Below are 19,384 nucleotides of genomic sequence, written 5' to 3'. Positions count from 1 at the left end.
CATACACAAAGGCTTAGGTATCTTGGGGTTGGGGAGCTTTTCTAGGGCCTGTGCCAGAGGGGATCGCAATGTCCTCAATCCTCCTCTAAGTGGTCCCCTGTGCATAAGCAAGCCCTCATGGGAACACATGGTCTTCACATACAGGGCACACCTAGCACGGGCCTGGCACACAGTGTGCTCTTACAATGCACATCCCCATCCTGCCCTGGGTACCTCCATCTCCTCCTAACCCCACTTCATAGCTGAGACGCTGAGCCTTCCTTTTCATCCTGCTTCTCTGATCTGACTTTTCTTAGAGGGGAATGAGCCCCATGGCCCGTAGGGACCAGAGAGCCCATATCACCTTTGTCTACCACCCTAGGGATCTGCTCCTGGGCCCCCAGGCTTAAAAAAGCGAAATATACCAAATTACACAGCCCAGAGCCTCTCCATGCCTGGGCTTTGGCTCTCTGTCAACAGCTCAAATGATTAAACATCTCATGAAATTACGTTTCATCATTTTTATGGAGCTGTCATCTAAGAATATATCTAAATTTTCTTGAACCTATTTATATTTTTGGCCCTTCTAACTTCCTGTGGGTAATAGATTCTAGAAGTGCTGCTTGTTGTGTGGAGTACTTCCTGATTTTATTTGTCCTAAGAATGCCCCTGTCAGGCCCCTGGGGAAGGAACTACCTCCTCCTCATAGTTTAGGTTTGGTAAGGCTATTTGTATTTAACCAGTTCTCACCTTTTATAATTTCATAAACTCTGATTGTATTGCCTCTGGGCCCAAGCCTTTGTCTCTCCAGACAGAGTGTTCTTAATTCTTTTAGGCTTTCCTCATATAGACTTGCCTCTGTCCCCTGATTGTTTTAGCTGCCCTTGTCTGGACTGTTTGCAGCTGTCAGATCTCTTTTGAAATTCAGCCACCAGAGCTGCACAGGCTATTCTGGGAGCAGACACGTTTTGGCTCGAGTGAGGGTAGGGCTGTGTTGTCTCGTAATTCTGGGCAGTGTGTTGGCCTTTTAGGGGTGGTGGCAGTGTACAGGGCCAGTGTGTCCTGTAGGCATTCTGCAGTGACCCCCCACCCCCACCCCAGCCAGTCAAAACGGATAGGACAGATCCCTTCATTCTCCAAGAGAAGCTGGATTTCTCCCCCAAGTGCAGTTTTCTCCACTTGCCCACTTTGGACAAGCCTCATCTGCCACTTTCCTACCCACTCACATTGCTTTGTGAGATGCTTCTGAAATGTACACCTGTCCTCCTCACCTTTCACTGCCCAGAGGAGCAGTGTCATTTGGATACTTGAAATTTACTATGCTTCTCCTTTCAGATCATTTCTAAAAATGTTATGTTCCCAATACTGGCCCAGACTGTCCTTATTGAACTCTATGCGTAATATTTTCTACCCAGAAATGGACTTTTCTCTTTCTTTGATTTCCTATCTCGAATGCATTCAGTTTTGGAGGAAAGCAATAATTCTGTAAATAGCAGCAGGGACACCTCTCCATGGCTTTCTAACCTTTCTTAATTTCCTGACCCAGTCATTGAGCTGTCGGAAGAAGTAGTGTCTGACCCAATATGGAATCCCTCATTTAAAATGGTTAAGAATGGCTCGATGTGGTAGCTTAGGCCTGTATGCTCAGTATTTTGGGAGGTCAAGGTGGGAGGATTGCTTGAGGTCAGGAGTTTAAGGCTGCAGTGAGCCATGATTGTGCCACTGCACTCCAGCCTGGGCAACAGAATGAGACACTGTCTCACTCAAAAAAAAAAAAAAAAGAAAAGAAAAAAAAAAAGGTCTGGTAGCAGTTTTGAAAACTTTTCTGTTTCTGGCATTTCTGAAAACTGTGAACGAATTAATCTCCTGGGAGGCCTAAAGAAAGTCTGTATGTACACAGCCCAGGGACAACTAATATCCATAGCTGAGCAGGCTTCCTAATTTTAAGTTTTTGATGTGAAAACTTACCAGATATATTTATTTAATCCAAATCAGTCACATTCTGGTTATCCATGGTTTACATGCTTACGTACCCCTCCAGAAAGACAGGCACGATTTTCCCCTTTCAGACAATTTTTTTTTTCCAACTAGGTGAAGTCTCTTTATCTATGTGTTCTATGATCCTACTTATTTTTTTCTTAGAGACAGGTCCTGTTCTATCACCCAATCTGGAGTGCAGGTGTGATCATAGCTCCCTGCAGCCTCAGACTGGTGGGCTCAAGCTATCCTCCTGCCCAACCGGTATCTGGGACTGTAGGTGTTCACAACCATGCCCATTTAATGAAATTTTTTTTTTTTTTTTTTTTTTTGAGACAGGGTCTCACTATGTTGCCAAGGCTGCTACTTTTTTAAAAAAAATATGTTTTTCTAATTTGCTGTATATGAAAGAATCCTAGGCTTACAGCTTTACTTATGAGTTTGCTTGAAGGAGCAGCTTCAGAAAGGTGTGTAAAGCCCTCTAACAGGCTAAATGCACTGAAGCCTTGTATCTCTGCCCTTGGACCCTAGGAAAATGGTGAAAGATGGCATAAAGGTAGTTAACTATAGCCCTTCCCACCTTTCCCTCTCCTGCTCTATGGACTCCAGGCACGCCAGGTGATGGAAAGAGAGTTCAATAACCTGTTGGCCTTGGGCACAGACCGGAAGCTGGATGACGTGAGTACCTGGCCATGAATTAGAAACCTTGGGGATTTGGTCATCTTAATTGGATTGAAGTTCATGAGTTCTGCCTTCCCTGGGCTAATTGTTGGAAGGCTAGTCTAAGGGAGGAGAGCCAGAGGGGATGGGGATGATGAATGCCAGGGGCTTGAGGAAATGGACCAGCCTTAGAAGAACTTGTCTGGGGTAGTAATAGGTTGTGGAGAAGTCTCTGTGAAACTCCTGTGCAAAAGCTGAAGGCCCATGTGTTGTACTTCCGTCATCTTCTAATTCTATGCCCTGCCTTCCTATCCACATAGGATCAAAGATTTTCCCCAAGGGCCATATCTTTGGGATCACACCTTTTTCTTGATGTCTCAGACCGTATTTCTTCAGTGCTGAGCTCAGCACACCTCCAGCCTACTCAGTAAGATTCCAGCCCATCCTTCAGGAGTGTGGGTGTGTGGAGGCAGATCCCTGCTGAGTTTGTTAAATTACAGGTTTGCTCTCCTGCTCACCAGTGCAGTCTGCACAGCTAAACACACGCTCAGGCTTTTACCATCCCAGGTTTCCCTAGTTTCACCCTCTGGTCTACCTTCACACCAAGTTAAAGTTTTCCTCTCTCCACCCTCCTGGTCACTGGAGGAACAGTCCCTTGCACTTGATTTCATCAGGCCTTCCCCTTGAGTTGAGGGCATTCTGAGCTATGGTCCCCTTTGAGATGCCAACCTAAGCATCCTGCTGTTTTGTTTTGTTTTGCACTGGTTTGCTGAGGTCATAGCCCCTCCTTGGCCCCCGTCTCCTCTTCCTCCCTTCTTCCTCCCTCCTCACTTTCCTATCACTGCCCTTGCCTGTCAGGTCTGCCCTAGTTGATTTGGTTCCAAACAAGTTAAAAGAAAGCCCAGAGTGTTTTTCGCTGCTCCGTCTTCAGTCAGATCACTGTTTCTTAGTAGGGTTTAAAACAGGGCTAAAATCCACCTTTGTAGAAGGATTGCTCTGCCTCAGGGAGACACAGGGTATTCTCAGGAATTTTTGTGGAAGTGTTTTCTTCACAGAGGTACCTTGAAGTTTGGGAGAAAAAAATATTTATATAAGTATTTGTTTTGGTCATTTAGATACCTTAAAGGGGATAAACTGGCAGCCCCCCCCACCCCAACCCAGAGCTATTGCAACTCTTGAGAGATCTCTGTTTTCCTAATGCCCCTGTGGTATTGACCCTCCCACTAATTCCACATGCACTTAGGATCTCTGCTTTCTTTGTTGCTGTCTGGAGAAATGACTCCCATATATTTATTAGTGTGGTGCTGTCTAATTTAGAAGCTATGTAGTCCTCCAATCCTTACAAAAATATTTTGAATGCCTGCCCTGTGCCAGGTATTGTGCCAGGCATGGTGGTTAGTGATGACGATGTCTCACTTTATGGTAATGATCACCACATGAGATAGGTTATGATGCCCATCTTACGGATGAGGAAATTGAAGCTCAAAGAGGGAACTTATCTGCTGTGGCAGAGCAGGACCAGAACAGATGCAAGTCTGATTTCTGAGCTCTTCCCCCTTGTTCCACTTCCTCTGGGAAGCTTGTGGAGCTATCTGACCTATCAGGCCCCAGACACTTGGGTGGAGTTATTGATTAGACATTGGGGTGTACATAGAGCTGTGCAGTGGAGTTTTTGGGACTGCAACTAGGTGTGGGCTAGAGAGGATGGTTTTTGTGGGAAGCGTAGAGTAGAAGCCAGGTCCTGGGAATAAGGTAAGATTTGGGGGTGAGGGGAGGGTCTGGGGTCCAAGGAGACTGCTTCCTGTCCAGCTCTCTAGCACATCATCAGCAACCTTGAGCTGTCTCTTGCAACCACACCCTCTGCCGATTTTGGTTCTTAGTGTCCCTTCTGAAGCTTCAAGGCTCTTAAGGGCGGTATCCAGTTCTCCCTGTACATGGAGATGAGGACTGAAGGGAAATAAGGAAGAGGGGAGCGGGAAGGAGTAACATCTGACGATTAGGGGACAGGGGAGGAATGCAGAAACAGGTCCTTAGGGTTGGCTGAAGGTGGAAATGGAGACAAGGGGAAGGCGGGAGAGAGAAAAGAGGCTCTGGGCTAGGGTAAGAGCAGGATCATGGGGAGGATAGCAGTGACAAGGCAAGTTCCCGACAAACTCAGGAATGGGACTCCTGCATAAAGAGCCAGCTGCCACCTATTCATTTAATGAGTATTTATTGAGTACCTAATGTGATCCCGGGCACTGCTCAGAGGTTGGAGATACGTTGGTTGGAACAAAAAAGATTATGGTTTCTGCCCCGTGGAGCATAGAATTTGAGAGGGAGAAAGAGTGAGAGAGAAAGTGGAAGGTATGGAGGTAGGGAGAAAGGAAGGAGGTGGGAAAAGGAGGAGGAAAGAGATGCAGTCATGCATGGCTTAATGATGCTTAGCCACAGGGATAAGTTCTGAGAAATGCATCATTAGGCAATTTGATCACTGTGTGAACATCATAGAATGTACTTACACAAACCTAGGTGGTATAGCCTATTGCACACCTTGGCTGTATGGTATAGCCTGTTGCTCCTAGGCTACAAACCTATGCAGCTTGTTACTGTATTGAATACTGCTGGCATTTGTAAGTATTTGTATATCTAAACATAGAAAAGGGACAGTAAAAGTATTATAATCTTATGGGACCACCATTGTCTATGCCGTCCATCACTGACTGAAACATTATGTGGTGCATGACTGTATTAATGAAATAATCTCATAAATACATATAAAAGTGCTACTAGGATGAGTGCTGTGACAGAGAGGTACATGGTGCTGAGAATTTATCAGAGCATTTGACCCACTCAGGGCACGTACAACAAACCCTAGGGGGTCAGGGCTGGGAGGGGTTGTTGAGGCAAGAACAGGCGGGTGAATGTCCATTGTTCCTGCTAGTCCCACTTTGCCTGCATCAGCTCCGAGAACATGGGGTGGAGGGAGATTGGGCATGACTTCCAAGCAGGGTGATGGAGGCTCTAAGTGTGGGGTGCGGAGGCCTGTGCAGAGGGGGATCCTGTAGGGTTGGGGTCCTGGGTGCCCTGTGGCAGAGATGGTTATTTTGGAGACATGGCTGGCATAGGTGAGGGGGGGCAGATGGCAGGGGGGCTGCCTGCCATGTCCTTTGGAGGAGCCTGCGTCTGCTTGGTGGTCTGCCTGACCCATCCCTGTTACAGGGTGATCTCATCTGATCCCATTAGTGATAGGCAACCTGAGAAACAGGCCGGGCAGATGTTACTATTATCATTTTACCGATGAGGAAACAGACTCAGAGGGGTCACTCACCTGGTACAGGGTCACATAGCCAGTAAAATGGCAGAGCCAGGTGTCTGACTCCCGCCAGACACAGTACTTCCGGCATACTGGGCTACAGCCATTCGGAGGCCCCAGAAGGACAGGACGGTGTATATAGGGACTGGCTGTCACCTCCCATGGGCTGAGGCTGAGGAATGCCTTGAAAGGTGAATGGTCATGCCAAGCCCACTTTGAGAAGATTGTGGTGGACTGGGAAACAGTTCAACTGCAGGATGGCAGACCCAACAAGATTCTCCCTCACACACTCCCTCCATCCGCCACCCGGAGACAGGGAATTTCAGAGTCGCAGGGTTTCCCCATTCACTGTACAGATGGAAAGACTCAAGGCTAGAAAGGGGAAGTGACCTCGCTCCCTCTTTCCAAAGGGGTGGGAATGGTGCCCCTAGAACCAGCTGCAACTGGCCCCCTCCCGGCAGGGCGTGAGGATGGCAATTCCAACAGGCCCTTGGGCCTCTGGTGTTCCCCACGGTGCAGGGGGATGACAAGGTGTTCCGCCGCGCGCCCTCCTGGAGGAAGCGCTTCCGGCCGCGGGAGCACCACGGTGGCGGCGGCATGCTCAGCGCCTCGGCGGAGACCCTCCCGGCGGGCTTCCGTGTGTCCACCCTGGGGTCCCTGCAGCCCCCATCGGCCCCGCCAAAGAAGATCATGCCTGAAGGTGAGTAACAGGCGGGCTGGGCATGGCCGAGGCCCAGCCGAGCGCGGGCTCCTTCCTGGCACCCTGGGGCCGGGCCGGGTGGAGAGGGGCGAGGCCGAGGCTGGTGCCCCGCGCTCTCAGGCTGCCGCTGCACTAACGCCCCGCGGGGAGCGTGTGCGCGCACTAACCCGCCGCTCTGTGTGTTCTCCCGCGGCTGCCGACTTCTCCCAGCCGGGACGGCGGGGGCGCAGAGACTGGAGACCTCCACGGTTCGGACCTACTCCTGCTGACCCCCCACCCTCCCGCCCGGGGTCTGACGGGGGGTGTGCCCGTGGCTCGGGGTAAGTGGGCCAGGCCCAGGGACGCAGGCACCTTGCTGCTGGCCCTCGGCCCCACGCACCTGCCTTTGGCTGCCGGCCTGGCCCTGCCGCTCCAGCCCCGCTTACCAGCACTGCCCGGCTTGTCCCTTCCTGCTTCGTCTGGCCCGGGGCGCTTTGCGCTTGGAGCACGCTGCATTGCCGCTGCCGCACACATCCTGCAACCTGTCTCACAGTGTGGTGCCTGTCTCTCTCTCTCCCTCAGCTCACTCCCACTATCTCTACGGACACATGCTCTCCGCCTTCCGGGACTAGCCACGGCCCCCAGGGCTGGCTTCCTTCTTCTGGGTTTCACAGGCTCTACTGGCCCTGACCCCTCCTGCTCGTTCCCCTTCCTTCCGCGGCTCCTAGTCTCGTCCGTGACTTTACGGTTGCCCTGGATCTCAGAATATATTCGTCCACCCCCTCGGCACCCCACTACCCAGAGTCCCACCGTGTGTCCATTGTAAGTCTGGTGGGTGTGGCTGGGGTCTCCTGGTATTGTGGAGGCACCCAGGTTGTCCACACTTGGGATTCTGGGGGAAGGAGAGAAGGGCCTCCCAGGGTGGATGTGAAGCCACCCTTCCTCTTCTGGACCCAGCCTGGTCTGCACCGCAGCCTCCACCAAGACCAGGATCCTGGGCCACGGGCTGGGATGATCCTTCTAAGAAAGGGTCATTTCAGACGCAGCCCTGTTTGGGCTATTCAACCTTAGGGTCTCTTTCCACGTCTGGCTGTGCCAAATGGTTTGGCAGCTGGTTTTGGCATCCCCAGCATCATCACTCTCCCAACCCATCACCATGACTGCGGTTCCTGTCCCCATTCTCTTGGGGACAGGGAGGGACTGGGAAGGGCTACTGAAGACCCCATTCTCCCGCAGGATGGTGAGGCTGGGAAGAGGAAGACTGAGGTAGAGATTCCAGGCCCTGGCATAAGCTGAATCCCAAATGTGGGTTTGGGAAGAACCAGAGAGAAATGGATCCCTGAGCTCTGAGCCAAGGGTGAGGATGGGGAAACTCTAAGCCCCTGCCCAATAAGAGGTGCAGGCAGACCAGCCAGAGAGAAAGCCGATGGCCTCTGGGTAGCCTTAAGCCCAAAGGGCAGGGGGAATGTCCCCTGCCCCAACCATCGGGTGGAGCTTCTGCTGGGCTGTGGGGAAGGGAGGTTGTGTGGATCTTGACTCTGGGGCAGAACAGATCTAACCATGCATTGCTAGCTCTGCTCCCAGCATCCCTTTCCCTTCTCTCCTCTTCTGCCTCACTTTAGTAATCCCAGCCCTATAAAAATGAACATGATGGGTGGATGGAATATACATTGACCCTAAAGTCAAGTTTGGGGAAAAGGCAGACTGAGGCCTCCTTTCTCTGACCTCCCAGGAAGAAAATAGTTTCTCCTACAGTGATTCATGTCCCAGATTCAGGAAAACCAATGTTGGTGAAGTCAACCACTCTCCTGCTTGTCCCCACATCACCTAACCCTCATCCAGAGCTCTTTTGGTGTATAGGGACTGCCTCCTCCTGGAATTCCTAAGATCCACCCAGCTTCCACCATTTTCATTGCTTTCCCCAGCAGCATGATGGGAACCTGAGCTGAGGGATACAGGTCCTGTTTTGGTAGGAATATTATTCCCAAGGAACACCCCCTCCTCACCTACTCTCTCATCCTACCTAGGTGCCTGAAAATGTTCAAGACTTATGTTCAGGGTGGGATGATGGAACCTAGGGCTTCATCAAAGTGAGAGGAAAGGAAAAGCATCTGGCACATGTTTCTTGGAGAGGGGCCAGTGCAGTGCCATCCTGCAGGTGCCTGGAGCAGCTGCATTGCAACCTGATCACCTTGAGTTCTGAGCAGGGGCTAGGCTTGCAGGTGAGATAATGGGCCAGGGCACCCAGTCCAGAAGGAGCAATGGCACCTGGGCAGTGCCAGGGCTTAGAGCCTGCTGCTCCTTTTCAGTAGAGGAGAGGCTCATCAGTGGTGTGGTGGGGTGGGCTCTCCCCTAGGCTTGGGCAAGGCAGCCACTTGCCCTTGCTCTCCCTTAGTGTTCCCTGGCCTCCCTGCCATCAGGTTGCTGGGAGTGGAGATGGAGGGATTATTGTGCAGAAAATGAGTTGGATGGAGATAAAGAACTCCCATCCCTGCATAATGGATGTTAAGATGATGGAGATTCCTAAGATTGGTGGAGTTGGGCAATGCACAGCCATCTGACTCCTTCAGGGTGCTCTTGATGGGCTGGCTGTATGGGAGACTCAGTCCCAGCCTCTCTCCTCTACAACTCCTGCCACTGTTGGCCATGTTGTAAGGCAGTAGCTGTGCCAGGATAGCTGGGTCCATTCAGAGCACCCTGAGAAGTATTGCAGGGAGGTGTTAAGAAGAGAAATCTGAAGAAATCTGTGCAAACAGTGATGGAAGGCTGTTGTCTTGGTGTATCCCTTGCCTCATAGTCAATATATTTTTTTCTTTGGCGAGTCACCAGTGACCCGAGCCCTCCACACCAGCCTCCTGTATCTCATCAGGTCCCTTCTCAGTACTGTACTTGCTCAGTGCATCAGGAATGGGTGTATGGGTGTGTGTGGGTGTGAGTGTGGGTGTGTACGTACTAATAAACAATCTGGTTTTAAGATAATGTACAAATGGCCTCCAGTCTTTTTTTTTTTTTTTAAACTCTGAACTCACCTGAGATTTCCAGCTGCTTTCACAGTCGTAAAGGCTGCTGTACTCTGGGAAGGAAATATACAATTTTCAGAACTTACAGTCAATAACTGTCTGTTTATGTAAGCACAGGATTGATAGATTAATGTTTGGGTTACATGTGCCCAGTGGGTAAAGGACCAGATAAGGAGAGAGGAGCCTGGTGTCTTCTTTCATCTCTCTCACCTGGTCAGGCTGTCACCCTTTCCCGCTGCTCCTGGAGTTCCTTCTCCTGAATGCCCCTTGGTCACATCACTCCACTGTTCCCACTTTCAGCAGCTCCAAGCACCTCTAGCTCAGAGTTGCAGTTCCTCCTCAGTGTGGCCTAAGAAGCCATTCATGACTTGGCTCCTTCACCTCTCCTCCTCCCACCAGTCCCCAGTCCACCTAACTCAGAAACATGGTGTCCACCCAACCCCGTCACCAGAAGGCAGCACGACTGCTTCTGTCCTTACCGTTGTAGTTTTGAGCTGACAAGACCACTTCAGGCATCACTGGGGAGGCATCACCTGCCTTTCCCCAGCAGAACTAGTTAACCAGCAACCTCTGCTCTCCGGACACTCTGCACACTGCACAGGCTGGGCAGTGATTGCCTCCCACGCTGGACTGCGAGTTCCCTGCTTTGGGGCAGCCTCGTTGATCTCTGCACCCCTAGGTGTATATCCTCGAATGAATAAATGCACCAGCCTTCTCTCAGAGGGTTATATAAGGATTAATATTAGTAAAAGCTAAAAATTACTGAGTAATATTGTTTGCCAGACACTATTCTAAGCATAGTAAATACATTAACTCATGAATCCTCACAACTCTGATATATTCTTAGTATTTTATAGACCAGGACATTTTAAGACTAAGATAATACAGCTGGTAAGAGACAGATGTGGATCTCAAACCTAGGCCTTCCTGACTCCAGTGCCTTGTCCTTAACTATGATATGTGTGTTCAAACTCCTGACCCAGAGCCAGGAGTTTTTGTCTTTGTTTTTTTCATTAGGAGTAGCATGATGAAAAGGAATGCTTATCAAATGTTGCTATCTTCTCTTTCAAGTGAACTCAAGCCCCTGCCCCTCAACAAGCCTTCCCAAGCTACCCAGCTCCCTTTCGCTGACTCCTTTGTGTGTGCAACTCACGTGGTCTTTGGCTGCTATGAATCTTCGGGGGGCCGTGTTTCCCCTGTTCCCATGAGTGGTGAACTCCCCTTTGTGTAGCACAGTGCACCCTGCATCCTTGTGTCCTCTTTAAGGCTGATGGTGCCCCAAACATGGATGGAACAAGGACAGCAGAGTCCATGGGCACAAGTGACAGGAGGGAGTGGGACAAGGCACCCTGGACACAGCCCAGGGAGGGAAAACAGAGGTGAGGGAAGGTACTGGCCCTGTGCCTACAGGCCTCTGGGAGTCCCTTGCTACCCTCTCCAGGATCAAAGGTAAAATTGATGAGCCTTGGTGACTGGCTAGCCATGGGAATGAGATCTTCACTGGAGGGATCCAGGAAAACTATGACTTCGTTGTGCTGCCTTCCACTGGGACAGGGGATATAGACGGAGCCGACTTATGTGGAAATGGGAGTTTGATTTTGGACATGCTGGGCTTAAGGTGAGAACTGGACATCGTGATTCCATCCGCACTTGTACGGAAGAAGAATCTAGGTGTCTTTCCTTGAACCCTTTCCTTTGCTCCCTCTAGGAATGTTCCAAGCATTGAGGGGCCAGGAGCCCGGATCCACGTGGGGACCTGTGGCTGAGGGGGACAGGGATGAGGCACAGCCAGAATCGTGGAGGGGCTGTGATTGGAGTTCCCACTCAGGACTGGGTTGAGCTTCCTTAGCCAAGATCCCGGCTCAACCTGAAGTCTTCCAGGCCCACCCTCAGGCTTTTCTGCCCCAGCCTGGGGTCCAGAAGCCCGGGGAAGCCCAAGGAACCTAACATGTTGGGGTGGCGTTTTATCCAGGAAACAGATACCTGAGCTGAGGGGTATCTTTTCCTCTCACCCTCTGCCATCCCTCCGCCACCTCCCTCGCCAGTTGATCCACCCTGTCTACACCTGCAGCACTTAAGAAGGTTTTCCAGTCTACCAAATAAATTACTCTGAGAGGTTAGATCCCTAGGAATGCTTATCGGAGTGCCACAAGTAGCACTGTAAGCATTCAGTTCACACCAATTATCTCAGCACTCTAAGAAGTTCCTATTTACACACCAACAATTGGTATGCCCATTTTAAGTAATATTTATCTTTTCATTGTAGTGGATTCCCTAAAGTCCGTTATTAGGCAACATTTGATTAACCCGGTTTGATTTATTGTAGGTGCTTCCAACTAAAGAACACATTTGAGCTAATCTCCCTAAAGAACTCCAACTCATTATTCATTAATTGGAGTCTTCTCTGTAATTCTGTTGTGAAGATTAAGCATTTGCTAATTTAAGGAAGTCCCCATGTGGCCGGGCGCAGTGGTTCACGCCTGTAATCCCAGCACTTTGGGAGGCCGAGGCGGGTGGATCATGAGGTCAGGAGATCGAGACCATCCTGGCTAACATGGTGAAACCCCGTTTCTACTAATAATACAAAAAAATTAGCCGGGCGTGGTGTTGGGCGCCTGTAGTCCCAGCTACTCGACAGGCTGAGGCAGGAGAATGGCGTGAACCCGGGAGGCGGAGCTTGAAGTGAGCCCAGATCGCGCCACTGCACTCCAGCCTGGGCGACAGAGCGAGACTCCGTTAAAAAAAAAAAAAAAAAAAAAAATTCCTCCTGCTTTGATAACAATTGTTTATTCTGTGAAAATAACGAGTGAGGCTGGGCTCCTGCTTAGCAGAGTTTGCCATTCACACCTGTGGAATTCTAGCAAATTGTTTTTCCCTTAAGGACTTAAAGACATGAAAAAGTAAGTAGACAGTGACTACACTCCACCATGGTAGGGATCTATTGCATCCAGTGTCATTGCTGAGGACTGTTCATTCTTTCCAGAGTCTGAGCAAGACCCTCACTGTCTAATTGTCAGAATAACTGAAGAGGAGTAGACTTAAAAAAATATATCCAGCAGCCCCAGAACCTGTGCTTCAGCAGAGCTGAGTGCCTTCCTTGGCCAGCCCTTCTTATCCCAGTGAGAAGGAGGGTGAGGGATGGGCAGGTCACAGCTGCAGGTGACAGGGCTGTTTCCACCCTAGGAGCGCGGGAGGTGCCAGAGGCAGAGGAAATGAACTTGAGAGGAGAAGATCCTCCATGAATGTGTTCTGAGAATTTTTAGGGGGTAATAAAGGAGTAAATGTAGATTCCAGAGCCAAGGCATTGCAGCCAGCCCACTTGCCCTCCTCATTCTCCAGGGCAGTGAATCAGAGCTAAGAGTCATGGAAATGACCTTGGTCTTCCTCTCCAGCCCCTCCAAGGGGGAAAGACTAAACTCAGTGACACCAAGTTGAAAAGAAGAAAATCCCACCAATGGGAGCAGAGGAGGCCAATTTGGAATTCCCAATAAGCCCTGCCTGACTGGTTTGGGACAAGCAGGCAGTGGGGGAGACCCTCCCTTCTGCACCCTCACCTGAGTTCTCTGAGTCTCCAGAGGCTTCTTCTGATTGTTTTCCTTAGGCAGAGTTTCTGAAGAAACTCGGGGGGCACAGTGTTAACTCTCCTCTCCGGCAGTAAGGTCAGGAGGGTGGGTGTGGGAGAGATGGCCCAGCTGAGCTCAGAGCGGGTGCAGGGGGGTCGCTAGAGCCTCAGGCAACACTGGGTTAAGTCCATTGTCAAGGGCCCCAAAGAATTAAGTAGGGCTGGAATGTACCATGCTCTGAATCCCTGCTTTGGTAATGATTCTGAAACTTATAATTTGCAGTAAATCAGATGAACTTAGCCCCAAGCTGTTGGAATTAATAACGTTTTCAGTAGATGTCCATGTTCCGTTTGAATTCTAGCTCCTGTTAACTCCCCAGTTAATCCTTGTGTAATGTCTAACCAAAAATCTCTGTTCTCAATTTCCCACCCACCTTCTACCCTCAGGAAGCTAATATTTGAAAAATAGCACCCCAAATGAAGAGAACCCAGCTTCTCTTCGATTGTTCTTTGTGGACCCCTTTACCCTCCCCGAGCTAAATCTGAATCTCCTTCATGCTGGGAGCTGCAAGCAGGAACCACAATCCCCTTCTGCCTGGAGGGAATGGAGGAGAATGGGGAGGGGCCATGCTATTTGGCCAGCAAGGAAATGACAGTGTCTGACCCCACTGCCTTCCTCACTTCCCACTTCTCTATAGGGCTCCTGGTATTGTGACACCAGGGCAGAGGTGGGGACTAGGGAAGGGAAACCACAACTTCTAGCTCTGCACCCTGGCTGTAGGCTGAGCACTGGGCTCACGAATTGCTCAGTTAACTGAAACCGGAGGACCTGTTGGGACATGACGCAGAGCACAGCAGCCTGTGAGCAATGGCTGTGAAGTATAGTCATAGCCAGTTGTCCTCCGTGTCCCACAAGGATGTCTGTGGAATCTGGTCTCCACCTAGACTGAGGTCTAGACGTGCTCGACTTCCTTCCTCATGGTGAAAAGAGCCGGGGTCCCCAGTGCCTAGTGACCACCAGCAAGATGAGGCCCTCAGCGCTGTGGAGCCCCGCCCACTAGGGTGTGTCTGGACTGCTCAGTGGGAGGGGGCAGGGCTGTCAGTCATTTCCCTCCCTCTGCATCATCACCGACACTCTTCTGGCAACCAGTCTTTATTCATTTTTTAAAAAAGGAAATCCAAATAAGTTAGCAAAAAAAAAAAAAAAATACAAAACAATGGCAAAACCACACGATGCTTAGTTAACAAAAGAAATCACCCCCAAGAGCCCCCAACCCCCTTTTCCTGCCTGTCCCCGGCAACTTCAGCACAGGAGACCTTGGTCAGATGGCAGCTTTACAAACAACACACAAAACAAAACAAAACATAAAACCACTGGAAGGTTCCCAATATTCACTGCAAAAGTTTGGCCCCCCAGGGACTTGGGAACAGAGGATTGTTTCTCTCCCTTTCTTTTCTCTCAATTCAGGGCAGGCCCAGCCCAGCCACTGGCATCGGGAAGAGACCAGAACAGGAGACGTGCACAGCTTGTCCAGGTCAGGACACTGTCTGTGTCTCTCAAACCGTTTCACTTAGGGGGTGGAATTAGAGGCCACGTTATGATAAAAAGGAAACTCCTGAGTTTGCCCCCTGAACTGGGGCATACATGAGGGGGCGCTCTGGTCCCCTGCTTTACCTTCCTGGAAAGGGGATGCCCTGTCCTCTAAGGAGGCAGCTGAATGAGAGCATCCAGTACCTTGCTGGGGGGTGGGTTAACCTTACATGGATGAGGAAGGGGATAGTCTGGCCTATGGCACCCCAGAGCTGGCTTCCTAGCATCAGGGCAGCCTGGCTTAGGAGGCCCCTGCTACAGAAGCAGTGGCATCTGTGGTCAGCTTGGGGGGCTTGCAAGGATGCCTGGCTTGGCAGACAATCTCAGTTGGGCATGGTTTCATCTGGGAAGGCCACAGACACATCTTCCACTGTGATGCTGTCCACGATGGAGGTGAGGGAGTGCAGGTTGTGGGCATCTGTAGGGTCAGCCGTGAGCAGATGATCTGTAAGGGGAGGTGGGAAGGTGGTACCTGGGTGAGGAGTGGGGGTTCTTGAGGCCCAGAATAGAGGATGGGACCCTTGGGGTGACACAGGTTTTCCAGGACAGATGGGGGATAAAGCTCCGGAGTTCTACTCCCTAGTCCCTGCCTTTCCCCATGCTCTGTGTGTGTGTGTGTGTGTGTGTGTGTGTGTGTGCCTCTTCTCTGAACTCCCCTAGTGAGGTAGGGTTTGGAAGCAGTCACTCAAGTTGGAGCAGGATGGAGCTCCCCAGAGACTGGACCTGCCCTTTGCTCGGCCCGGTTTTGCAGCACTGACTCAGCACTTCGCAGGGACCCCTGGGGCAGGGACATTGTCCTCTCTGTGGAGAAGGTCAACCACCAGGCATCAGCTGGGGAGCTGCAGGAGCCACTATCACTCCTTTGCTGGTCAAGACTGCAGGGCTACACAGAACCTCCCAGCCCACTCTTTGGGTCCTGGAGTCAGCAGGTCCCTGGAGAGACCCAAGGGAAGAGGACTGGAGCAAGGAATAAGGTAAGAGGGAAGAACCTCGCCCAGGGAGGGACTGAGGGATTGGAGTCAAGGTTACCAGGGTCAGGCCTCACTTACCCCCAGGGTTGGCGCCGAACTCCAGTGCGCTGCCCCACTCTGGACTGCAGGAGGCGCTGTGAGAGCTGCATTCGCTGGGCACCTGCAAGACAGGGCGAAGGCCCAAGGTCGGGGCACAGCCGTTCTTTGATGTGTCTCTCTGCCTAGTCCCAGTGGGCAGAAGCACCTGTGGTGGGGTTGGAGGGTGGGCCACAGGCTGTGGCCTTCCAGCCCAGGCCATCCCCAACCCCAGAATCTTAGTAACCAGCTCCTCTCATGTCCTAGAGGCCCTGCTTCCAGGCCTTCTTGGCTTCCATCCTGAGTGGTGGTTCTGCCCTCACAGGACCCCAGGTTAAAGGTCCCTGGTTCTCCTGACTCTGGTGATAAGGGTGATGGAGACAGATTTTCTGGCCCAGTGAAGGTCACTCTGTGCAGGCCTGCTGGAGTTCCAATGAGACTGAGTGGGTTTTCTCTCTGCTCAGCCACACCCAGGATGGGGGTGGGGCAGGGGGCAAAGCAGCCTTCTCTGGTGAACTTGGCCTGGCCTTTTAGGCTCTGACTCAGGCTCTGCGATTAATCCTCACCCTTACCCGGGCTGACTGTGGCCTTGCTCCTGATCCTTTCTTCAGTCCTGTGTTCCCCACCCCCACCCCTTCTGCACTTCCTCCCCACTGCCTCTATCTCGTCTGGAAAGAACACAGGACACAGGAGGTCAGCTGGATAGCCCAGCTCTGACCGGGTAAGGGCTCCTGAAGCCCCTCGACCCTGTCTGGCACCTGCTCCAACCCTCTGAGCCCCTCTTGGGGTCTTGAGGCTGTCCAGGTGCCTCCCTCTGGCCCCCTCCCCCTGGGGCAGGGGGACGGGATGGCCACTTACCCCTGGCTGGGGCCCGCCCCCGCCCCGGTAGCGGAGGTCACGCTCCTCCTGGTTGAGGGAGCTGAGCAGGGTCTGGAGGCGCTCGATGTATTGGATGGCGCTGCGCAGGATCTCCACCTTGGGCAGCCGCTGGTTGGGGTTGAGCAGGGTGCTCCTCTTCAGGGCCTCGAAGGCCTCATTCACCTTCTTGAGCCTGCGCTTCTCCCTCAGTGTGGCCGCCCGCCGCCGGTCCACGGACACTGACTTCCTCTTACACACCTTACACGCCCATGGAAGGCACTGGCCCGGACAGTGCTCAGGGGTGCCCAGCCCCTTGTCTTCGAGGGGCCCTGGGGTCTCGGGGCTCAGGGTGAGCTCCGTCCGCTCATAGCCTGGTGGCTCGAAGCCCTGGAGGTGGACAGGCAGGTAGTTTTCCCCGTCATAGAAGCGGGGTTCCTGGTAGAAGTAGGGGGATGTCTCATACAGCTCCATGGGGTCGGAAAAGGCTTGTTCCTGCCACCAGACCCCAAGCTCCTGCAGCCCCTCACGCCAACTGCTGGGTGCCATTTAAACCCTCCCCGCTGGCATGGAACCAGAGATAAATATAGCCAACGCCACAGAAACCTGAGCCCCCTCTAAGCTGTTGCTGCACATCAAGACGTTTACAGTGGATTAGATGTGATTCCCCTTCTCTCTCCCCCATGGCCCCCACCCCACCCAGCCAGCCTGTCCCTGGCCCAGGCGGGCTCCTGTGCACGGGTCGGGAGGCCGTCGGGTGTAATTTGATTAGTTTTCATTTCTCAGCAGCCCCTGTGGGGCAGGGGCATTGGGGGAGGACACATTCCCCTCTCATCTGCTCCTTTCAATTACTCCTAGCTGGGCGGCCTGCCTGCTCTCTCCTTGCTAGTCCCCAAGAAGCTGGTGGGTGTAGGGGGAGGAGGGAACAAGGAAGGGTAGGCTTAGGCTGGAAGAGGCCTTAAGAGCCAACTTATCCATCTCCCTGCTTCCTGACAGCACCTTAACCACACTACATCAGTCGATGAGACTCTTAAAGACCTCCCTCCCGAAAGAATGGGACTGCTTCAGATTCTGGGCATTCATGGGCACTCAGTATCTGGGGATAAAAGGGATCAAGACTCAGAGCAGCTAATAGATTCCACTTTTGGGGTTCCCAAGCAGCTCTGACCTATATGTTCTCTTAGGTCTCATGTGATGGGGGGTAAGTTGAGGCAAGATAAATTATTTGGTTTTTGGTTTTCTTGGCAGGGGTCAAGAGAAATTTTCTCTTTAATACAGCGGCCGTGGTCAGAGCAAAGATTAGAATTTACAGCTTACACGTGCCACCTTCCCCAGAGCCGCAAGGTCAAGATGTACTAAGCTCCCTGTCTCCTCCCTGTCTCACTCCGGACCATTGATCTGTCCTTCTATGTTACCTCCTCAACTCTTTTTCCAACACCAGAATTTTCCTGACTCATTACTGTGGATGGGGGTGAAAAAGGAGAAAAAACAGAGCCCTTCAAACTCAGTTTAAATCTCCTCTCTCCTTGGCCATCGGGCTTGGTTGTTCTGCCTCTTCGTCTGAGCCATCAATTTTACATGTATCACGCAGGTCTCAAATGTCAGGTGGAGCAGGGACTGTATAATCTTCGGGCCTCTCAGGCCATGGTCACCTCTCAGTAGGTGCCTCAGGGTCTGAGAGGACAAATTCTTTCCAATGCAGTGGGCAGACCTCAGACACCAGCAGTGAACAAGGCTCAGTCTTAGGGCTGGGGATTATAGGGACACCCCAGACAGGGTCCCTGCCCTCGACCTTACCATCTGGTAGACAATGGTGGTCACCTCTTTCTACCTAGCCCCTGATGACCGAATCTCCTCCCAGGCAACCACTGTTCAGCTTCTGCTCATGTCAGGAGACAGCCCGTTCCATTGACGTGCAGCTTTGAGCTGCAATCTTCTCCCTCTATCTTTTACCCTTTGTTCCTAGTTTTTTCCCTTAGGCCCCATAGACCAAGTCTGATCTGTCCTGCTCCTCATCCTATGACAGATCAAAATGACAAGTTCAAGCCAGTGGCAAGGACAATGAGAGGAAGGGGAACCCTGCTGGGGACTCAGGGGAGATTACAGGGGAGATGAGATCTGTGCAGCATGTGAAGAACCAGTGTTCCTTCCTCTCATTGTTCACAGCAGGGAGCCAGGAGAATTCTGATGTCCTTTTGGGATAGGAAAGGGGGGGAAGGAGGGAACATAGCTGAACAATAAAAGAGCCCTAAGCATGTTGAGGGAGAACAGTGAGGTCTTAATTCTGTTCTTGGCCTTACCAGCATGATAGAAAGTAGCAGCATAGACTGGGTGTGGTGGCTCATACCTGTAATCCCAGCAGTATGGGAGGCCAAGGCCGGTGGATCACGAGGTCAGGAGTTCAAGACCAGCCTGGCTAAGATGGTGAAACCTCGTCTCTACTAAAAATACAAAAATTACCCGGACATGGTGGTAGGCACCTGTAATCCCAGCTACTCAGGAGGCTGAGGCAGGGAATTGCTTGAACTCAGAAGGCGGAGGTTGCAGTGAGCTGAGATCGCGCCACTGCACTCCAGTCTGGGCGACAGAGCGAGACTCTGCCTCAAAAAAAAAAAAAAAAAGAAATTAACAACATAGGTACTGTGTGGGTTCTAAACTTTGCTTTCCCCTGACAAGCTGGGCTGAAGAAGAGTCTCTATTTCCAACACATCCCTTGACAA

General features: G+C 51.6%; 2 protein-coding genes across 13 annotated transcripts in view; one reads left to right on the top strand and one right to left on the bottom strand.

Annotated features, from left to right (window-relative positions):
• PPFIA4 (PTPRF interacting protein alpha 4) overlaps positions 1–9,573 on the top strand; it is a 53,206-nt gene extending 43,633 nt beyond the window's left edge. For 8 of the 12 annotated variants that reach the window (XR_002517913.2, XR_002517912.2, XR_002517911.2 and 5 more), the window contains 4 exons: positions 2,566–2,634; positions 6,431–6,611; positions 6,822–6,931; positions 7,173–9,573. Coding sequence is in view for 4 of the 12 variants with exons in the window: in XM_021928476.2 (XP_021784168.1) it covers positions 2,566–2,634; positions 6,431–6,611; positions 7,173–7,222 (300 nt within the window). In the remaining 8 variants the exon portion in view is untranslated. Of the gene's footprint in view, positions 1–2,565; positions 2,635–6,372; positions 6,612–6,821; positions 6,932–7,172 lie in introns of those variants that run through there. The other 4 variants (XM_021928476.2, XM_021928471.2, XM_021928465.2 and 1 more) reach the window with 2 other exon arrangements.
• A 4,736-nt stretch (positions 9,574–14,309) lies between these two features.
• MYOG (myogenin) lies at positions 14,310–17,255 on the bottom strand. Its single transcript, XM_003893278.5, has 3 exons — positions 16,668–17,255; positions 15,813–15,894; positions 14,310–15,208 (listed from the first exon to the last, which is right to left on the bottom strand). Exons 1-3 carry the CDS (start codon positions 17,211–17,213, stop codon positions 15,087–15,089), a joined length of 750 nt encoding a protein of 249 aa, XP_003893327.2. The 5' UTR covers positions 17,214–17,255; the 3' UTR covers positions 14,310–15,086.
• Positions 17,256–19,384: the final 2,129 nt, after the last annotated feature.

This window comes from Papio anubis, chromosome 1 (assembly GCF_008728515.1).
Source record: "Papio anubis isolate 15944 chromosome 1, Panubis1.0, whole genome shotgun sequence".
Classification (NCBI taxonomy): domain Eukaryota; kingdom Metazoa; phylum Chordata; class Mammalia; order Primates; family Cercopithecidae; genus Papio; species Papio anubis.
Note: the sequence above shows the minus strand (reverse complement) of the source record. Positions and strands in the feature narration are given on the sequence as shown.